Raw genomic sequence first — 8882 nt, forward strand, 5'->3', positions numbered from 1 at the left:
GGGAACTAAGATCCCACAAGACAGGTAGCACGGCCAAAACAATATATTTAAAAAAATTTTTTTAATCCTGTAATTTTTTTCATACTCTTTGATTCAACAATTTCAATTCTAGGAATTTGGCTAAGAGGATCATCAGAGGTAGGAAATGGATTTAGTTATAAGAAAGTTCAATGAATTAAAAGTTATACACTTTAGGGCTTCCCTGGTGACACAGTGGTTAAGAATCCACCTGCCAATGCAGGGAACACAGGTTCGAGCCCTGGTCCGGGAAGATCCCACATGCTGCGGAGCAACTAAGCCCGTGCGCCACAACTACTGAGACTGCACTCTAAAGCCGGCGAGCCACAACTACTGAGCCCGCGTGCCACAAATACGGAAACCTGTGCACCTAGAGCCCATGCTCTGCAACAAGAGAAGCCACCGCAATGAGAAGCCTGCGCACTGCAACGAAGAGTAGCCCCCACTTGCCGCAACTAGAGAAAGCCCGCACGCAGCAACAAAGACCCAATGCAGCCAAAAATAAATTAATTCGTTAAGTAATTAATTAAATTAAAAAGTTATACATTTTAAACAAAAACCTATGTGCCTAGTAATAGGATATTTGTTAAAGTTAATTGTAATATAGCTATAAGATGGGATATTTTGCAGTCATTAAAAAAATCATCGTTTAGTAAAGACAATAATCTGAGAAATTTTATATAATGCATTCTATGAGAAAAGGTAAGCTACAAAGTATTATGTACGGTATAAAACCTTAATGTTTTCTCAAAAGGAATTATGTAACATGTGTATATGGTGGCGCAGTGGTTGAGAGTCCGCCTGCCGATGCAGGGGACATGGGTTCGTGCCCCGGTCCGGGAAGATCCCACATGCCGCGGAGCGGCTGGGCCCGTGAGCCATGGCCACTGAGCCTGCGCTTCCGGAGCCTGTGCTCCGCAACGGGAGAGGCCACAACAGTGAGAGGCCCGCTTACCAGGAAAAAAAAAAAAAAAAAAAAGACAATGATAATAATAGCTAAGATTTATTGAGACCTACTCTGTGCCAGGCACTGTTCTAAGTACTTTATATATAGCATCTCATTTAATTCCCACAGCAACTCTATGATGTGGGTACTATTATTATTCCCATTTTGCAGATTAGGAAACCAAGACATAGGAAAGTTAAGTAATTTTCCCAAAGTCACAGAGTTACTAAGTGGCAAAGCCAGGATTTCAACTCAGACAGTCTGACTCCAAACACATACAAAAATATACATATAAATATTTATACAGATGCACATGTACTCATTACATAATACATAAATACAGCATATATGCACGCATAATTGGCATGCCTATGTCATACTCCCAAACATTAAGCACTTTTCTCTGTGCTCTCTTCATACTCCTCATTTCTTTATTGAATATATATTAATTTTAGAAATTAAATTTTAAAACTTAAAAACTTATCTTTTCCATATCCTAATAGCACAGTATTTTGGGAGCCTGTGCCCCGCAACGGGAGAGGCCACAACAGTGAGAGGCCCGCTTACCAGGAAAAAAAAAAAAAAAAAAAAGACAATGATAATAATAGCTAAGATTTATTGAGACCTACTCTGTGCCAGGCACTGTTCTAAGTACTTTATATATAGCATCTCATTTAATTCCCACAGCAACTCTATGATGTGGGTACTATTATTATTCCCATTTTGCAGATTAGGAAACCAAGACATAGGAAAGTTAAGTAATTTTCCCAAAGTCACAGAGTTACTAAGTGGCAAAGCCAGGATTTCAACTCAGACAGTCTGACTCCAAACACATACAAAAATATACATATAAATATTTATACAGATGCACATGTACTCATTACATAATACATAAATACAGCATATATGCACGCATAATTGGCATGCCTATGTCATACTCCCAAACATTAAGCACTTTTCTCTGTGCTCTCTTCATACTCCTCATTTCTTTATTGAATATATATTAATTTTAGAAATTAAATTTTAAAACTTAAAAACTTATCTTTTCCATATCCTAATAGCACAGTATTTTGCTCTGTGCCAGGAAATACTCGTGTGCAATAAGGACTAATTTGATTCCCACTTGAATGGATCTTCTCCAGCTTTTCCCTGGCCACACAAATGCCCTCTGACTCTCCCTCCATGCATTTAAATTTTAACCAAGTAAGATCGTTTCATGCCTCATCTCTTCTCTGAAGTCTTCTCAGATATTCTTTCCTTAATTCCTGTTGCACTTATAAACAGTACCGCACAGCACAGTACTTATTTGTCCTGGAATTGTTTCCTGTGTATGAGCTTTGATTCTTCGACTGGATGCCAATTTCCTTTCATACTCTCACCATGTCTCACTTTTTTGTTTTGTTCTCCCCCCATCACGTCTAGTACTGGACCAATGCCAAGGGTTGAATGAATACTTGATTATAGACTGACAGATATTCTTCAAATAACATGACTGTAGTGTAATAGGAGAGTTCTGAAAATGTGATTTATTCATTAAAAGAATGCATTGATTCATGTGCTGGAAATGTATATGCTACAGAATATGTTGCAGAAAAGACAAGACCCATTTTAATAAGTGGGTTAACATCCATCATGTCTATTTACTTAGTTTGAAACTGGATTTTTCCCACAAAATGCCCGATATTAGTAATATCCCTGAAATAGATTTCATGAGAGATCATCTTACATCATTCTAATGAAATGATAATTAATTAACATGAGCTATAGAAGTGATTTGAGCCATAAAATATACAATGGTAATACCGGGTTAAAATCCATAGAATACTATAACTATCTATTAATTTACAGTGACAAAAATAGTTGAATAAGTAAGTAAATGTGGAAGAAGGGGTAGCTTTTCTTTACAGAAGAATTCCAAGTAATAAATGTAAATGGATGAGGAAAATAGAAAGTCACCATTAGCAAACACCATAACAGTAACTCTTATAGGCAAGATTCCCTAAAGGATGCTAAAATCAGTGGGTGAACGTATGAGGAGAAACACTGTGGTCTCAAAGAACTGTCACCAATATATTTGTTAACTACAAAAGGGAAAATAGTAAACCTACACTGCAAAAACCTGGCAGAAGAAAGCTGACAGACACAACTTAACCAAATGATCAAGGTTAATAAGACATATCTACATCAGATACCCCTGAAATGATGCACTGAGAAAGGCACACCATCACTTCTGGGGTGTTCTTTCCAAAAACACATAAACTCACTCTAATCATGGGAAAAGATCAAGCAAACAAAAATTGAGGGACATTCTACAAAACAACTCACCACTACTCTTCAAAGTGTCCAGGTCTTGAAAGACAAGGAAGATATGAAAAATTGTCATTTTGGGGGAAAATAAGGGAACCAGACAACTAAGTACAGTAAAGGATCCTGGCTTGGATCTTGGAAGAGAAAAAGGGCATTAGTAGAAAAATTGATGAAATTGGAAGGAGCCCTATACTTTAGATCAGGGGTTGACTAACTCTGGCCCACAGCCCACATATGGCCCACCACCTGTTTTTAAAATAATGTTTTATTGGAAGACAGCCATGGTCATTCATTTACATGTTATCTATAGCTACTTTCTCACAATGGCCAAATTGAGTGGTTGTGGTAGAGACCATAAATCCTGCAAAATCTAAAATATTTGCTATCTCAGGGTCAGCACCAAGGTGACACACGCAGGGACTTCCGTGGTGGTCCAGCAGTTAAGACTCTGCATTCCCAATGCAGGGGACACGGGTTCGATCCTTGGTCAGGGAACTAAGATCCCGCTTGCCGCACACACCAAAAAAAAAAAAAAAGATGAGACAAGCAGGACACCTGGGTTTAAGGAAGTACTCTCTCTCAGGTCTCTGCACTTGCAGAAACTCTGAGAGTTAGTGCCTCCTTAAATTTTGCATCATAAGCACTCTGCTTGCCTCACCCTAGTGCTGACCCTGTCTATCTGGTCCTTTACAAAAAATGCTTGATGACCACTGGTTGAGTTAATACTATTGTACCAATGTTAATTTTCTGATTTTGATAATTGTACTACCATTAAATATGATGTTAACATTAAGGAAGCTGGGTGAAGTGTATACAAGAACTCTATTATGTTTGCAACTTTTCTGTAAGCCAAAAATTATTCCAATATAGATGGAGCACAGAGGATTTTTAGAGCAGAGAAACTACTCTCTATGATACACTATGATAAGATGGATAAATGTCATTGTACACTTGTCCAAACCCACAGAAAGTACAAACCCAAGAGTGAACCATAATGTAAACTATAGACTTTGGGTGATGATGATGTGTCAATGTAGGTTCATCAGTTGTAACTCTGGTGGGAATGTGGATAATGGGAGAAGCTATGCATCAGTGGAGGGGGCAGGTATATGGGAAACCTCTGTATCTTGCCCTCCATTTTGCTATGAACCTAAAATTGCTCTTTAAAAAATTCTATTAAAAATCATTTCAAAATAAAATATTTTAAAAATAATGTGAATTGTAGAATAGAATGGGGACTTCCCTGGTGGCGCAGTGGTTAAGAATCCGCCTGCCAATGCAGAGGACACAGGTTCGAGCCCTGGTCCAGGAAGATCCCACATACCGCGGAGCAACTAAGCCCATGCACCACAACTACTGAGCCTGTGCTCTAGAACCCGCGAGCTACAGCTACTGAAGCCTGCACACCTAGAGCCCCTGCACCGCAAAAAGAGAAACCACCGCAATGAGAAGCCCGTGCACCGCAACGAAGAGTAGCCCCCGCTCACCACAACTAGAGAAAGCCCGCGCGCAGCAATGAAGACCCAACGCAGCCAAAAATAAATTAATTAATTGATTTTTAAAAAATAGAATAGAATGAATTTATGAAGTTCCAAGTGTACAGTGTTACTGTGAGGCCAAAACAACTCCCTCAACCATGACAACTTACTATATGCCAGGCACCATTCTAAGCACCTTATGTATCATGTCTCATTTAATCCCAACAACACCTCCATGAGGTGGGTACTATTATTATCCCCATTTGCAGATTAGGAAACCCAGCCATAGAAAAGTTCAATAATTTTCCCAAGGTTACATAGCCAATAAATGGTTAAGATTTAAACCCAGGTGGTCTGAAGTAAATAAGAAAGAGAACTAGAAAAAAAATAGGTTTTTCTATTTATTGAGTTTATGCTCAGTTCTAGAAAAAAAAATAGGTGTTTCTATTTATTGAGTTTATGCTCAGTTTTCCAGTCCATGAAATCTTGAAATGAGAAAGTCTTCTTATTACTACTGAAATGATGACCAGATATTAAAAAATCAATTAAGATCCACACCCAAGAGGATGCCTTACACCACTAGTGTGTGGTATATGCATCAATAAGGACTTCAGAAGATTTCATAGCATGCATCTATGTATAATCTGATTTAGGGAGAAAAAGCTAACTGATTTGGCCTCAAATTTCAGTAAATGTTTTTGAACAGGGAGTATTTGTTTTCTACTCAACAGCATGGAAATCCTCCCGTGGCCTCATATATGTCATTTAATTAATTTCCAACACACGCTTTAAAGTGTAAGAACTGTATACTAAAGCAAAGAATTATGTGTGTATCTAACTCCATTGTTGTAAGTGGAATCAAAATATCAAGCTGCTTTGAAATTATAACTGCTAAATTGCTCTTGGATAGGAACAGTTCTGGTTAATTTTTTAGAGCATCAGATCAAGGAATATTTGAAGTAAAGAAAATCCATGCAACACAATTTAAGTAAAGGAAATGTCATAGTAATACTCAAAAAAAGGCATTAAAATATTTTTCAGTGAGAAGGATACATATAAAAAGAGGAGAGAGGGGAATTCCCTGGCAGTCCAGTGGTCAGGACTCCGCCCTTCCACTGCAGGGGGCATGGCTTTGATCCCTGGTCAGGGAACTAAGATCCCGCAAGCCGAGCAGTGTGGCCAAAACAAACAAAAAAAAAGGCGGGGCAGGGGGGAAGATATATATAAAAAGAATCGACAAAATTGTGACAGGTCATTGCATTTTAAATAAATGACTGTTACCTACACATGCTATGCCATTGACAGAATTAGTAAAATACATCCAGAAGAAGGAATGTCAAGACAATGCTTTTATTCTCCTTTTAATATATGCTACAGTATACACAGAGAGTATGACTATAACTGGTAACCACAAAATGAAACTGTTATAAACATAAATAAACAACAGGATCATTTTTTTTAGTCTATTCAAGACTAATCTTTCTTTGTAGAAAGATTGAAAAGGCAATAGCATAACTACAAAAGACTGACTAAAGGGTCAAGAGATTTATTAAGGGGATATTACAACCTTTACTTTATAATCTAGCGTGACAATATTTTTTATAAATCCAAATCGTGAAACTTTTCAAATTAAATTATGTTCCTTTGATTCAAATAGTTCCTTCAAAAATTATTTGGCAAGAGTATAATCCACAGTATGAATAACACATAATAAGCTTTCTCAGTTGCTCTAAGTGTGTTTAACTACAAGGTACCTAAGATAACTTCCTCAGGGTGACGAAATTAGAGATAATCCTTTGTGTCCAATATTATTCTATTCTCCAAACAAAATGAAGTACATTTTATTACTTAACTCCAGCCTTATGAAACAAAGATGAATAGAAAAATAATTTGCTTTAAAATATTTTAATATTAATAGCTATATTTTAGTAATAAAATAAATATTTTAATACTTTTTATAAAAATATAAAATAATATGAATATATTTAATAATATAATTGAAATATATTTCATATTCATCTCAATATTTAAAATATTTTAAAACTGTAAATAAATGAAATGTTTAACAATAAGAGAATAACCAGTTGTGGTACAATAGTAAAATGAAATATGCAATCATTAACATATATATGAAGAATCTTTAGTAGCCTGGAGAAATCCTTGTTATAATGTTAGTGGATAAAAAGCAAACTTGTCTTCAAAAATACATATATAGGAAAAAGACTGGTGATTAATATACCAAACATTAATAGTGTTACCCTTGGGAGGTAGAATTATAAATGAACTTTCCATAATTTAAAAAAGTTTTACAACCTTTATAATTATCTACGGGGACCTTTAAAAACATTGTTCCATTATAGATCAAGTGAACAATTACAGAGTTTTCACACATTTTGTTTCAGAAGCCAGACTTTAAAGAAGTAATTCCTCTCACACAATTTGAAATATTAACATAAAAGGATGTTTCTTGGTTTATATAATTTAACTGCTCACATAAAATTATATATTTTAACAAAACATTTTAAAATTACTAATTACTAGAAAATTACATCTCATCTCAATTACAGTGTAAATTACCATAATAAAGATATAGCTTATGTATACTATGAAACACTGCCAATAGCAATTACAATTAAATTTCAAATATGTATTTTTAGTATATTTGAAATAGAGTCTATGGCCATGTGCCAGAATACACATATTCAATCAGAAGCTTCCATAAAACTGAAAAAGGACATTATTCAAGTAAAGACCCAGCACATATTTAAGTCCTTAACTATCTCTGAGCCAAAAGTGCTTTAAAATAATACAAGATTAGATTTTTAGGCAACGTAAGTTCCAAATTAAAACCTTAAATAAAAACTTGAAATACTGTTGTGAAAAAGAACGGCATTATTCACTGCCTTACCGAAGACAGTTCATCACATCCCAGTAACGTGTAGTAGTCTTCAGTATCTTCCAACCTGTAATTCAGTATCGCGTCCATTTAGATTACTAAATCAGCTTTTCTTCCCTCTGAAACAAGAGGCACAATGAACTGCGAATTAACAGGAAAAGCCTTATGAGGTCTGGTTTACAGCTGCGCGTTCCAAACGACAATAACTAGATTTAAGTCTGGCCACAGTCAACACACCAGATGTCATCCTAGACCTTTGTAAACTCTACCTTTCATTGGCTGTTTATACAAGAGAAGAGAATAGCCCGGGAGCAGAACTGTTGCAGTGCTGCCTGGGATCTGTAGTTTGAATTTATGTAAGCGATGTAGATGAACCATTCCTCTCATGAGTTGACAAAGACTGTTCATTTTTACACATTCCCCAAATTGGCCATCTTTTCATCTCCTATATATTTTTATCTTTTTCCATGTTTTTTAAGGGATAGAAAAAAAATTGAAGCATTACGGTAAAATCTTAGGATTTGTTAAATATGAGAAGTAGGCGCTTTTCTGAGTGTTTAGAGTTTTTCATAAGTTTTAAAATAGTTTAAGAGTAGAAAGAAATAGACTAAGAAAGCAAATTTGTACTCATTTGACAATCTATTCATTCAATAAATATTTATTGAGGACCTATTTTGTGCTCAGCACAATTGTAGAAAAAGGTGTGGTAAACAAGTCTCTGTTTTTAGGGAACTTACATTCTGATAGAGGGAGGCAGACAAGACACATGCAAACAAAGAGGATTATTTAAAGTAGTGATTTGTGTCACAAAGGAAATAAAATACGCCAGTGAGAAGGAGAACTGTATGATGACTGGGGTCTGTTCACTGTGCCATTTCTCCTGGGCTGGCTATCTCCACACTCAGGAGTGTGTCTGGCCTAGGGTGGGTCCAGGGTGCCTGTATTTCAGCTCACTGTGGCCCTAAGAAATGCAGGATTTAGTGAAGAAAGTGAGTGGTCAGGGATACATTTTAACTGCCTTAACCCTTTAAATGCCTCCATAAACTATCGCATTAAAAAAATACTTTTTCATTGAGCTCACCAATATACATCTTTTTTAAGGTTTATTTCTGAAGAGAAATCACTGAAGTACCATATTTACTAATCCTTCATTATATATCATTTCTTGCTGAAAGTTTGGTGTGGAATTTTAAAACGAAGTACAAATTTTGTTTTGGAAATTTCACAACCCTTGAAG

The 8882-nt window shown here is 35.9% G+C and overlaps 1 protein-coding gene across 1 annotated transcript in view; it reads right to left on the reverse strand.

The window, feature by feature from the left end:
- Positions 1-7881, reverse strand: part of DNAJC12 (DnaJ heat shock protein family (Hsp40) member C12) — a 34064-nt gene extending 26183 nt beyond the window's left edge. The window contains exon 1 of the mRNA XM_007121252.3: positions 7658-7881. Within this exon, the coding sequence (XP_007121314.2) occupies positions 7658-7735 (78 nt within the window). The 5' untranslated portion in view covers positions 7736-7881. The remainder of the gene's footprint in view (positions 1-7657) is intronic.
- Positions 7882-8882: the final 1001 nt, after the last annotated feature.

Source organism: Physeter macrocephalus, chromosome 20 (genome assembly GCF_002837175.3).
Source record: "Physeter macrocephalus isolate SW-GA chromosome 20, ASM283717v5, whole genome shotgun sequence".
Taxonomy (NCBI): domain Eukaryota; kingdom Metazoa; phylum Chordata; class Mammalia; order Artiodactyla; family Physeteridae; genus Physeter; species Physeter macrocephalus.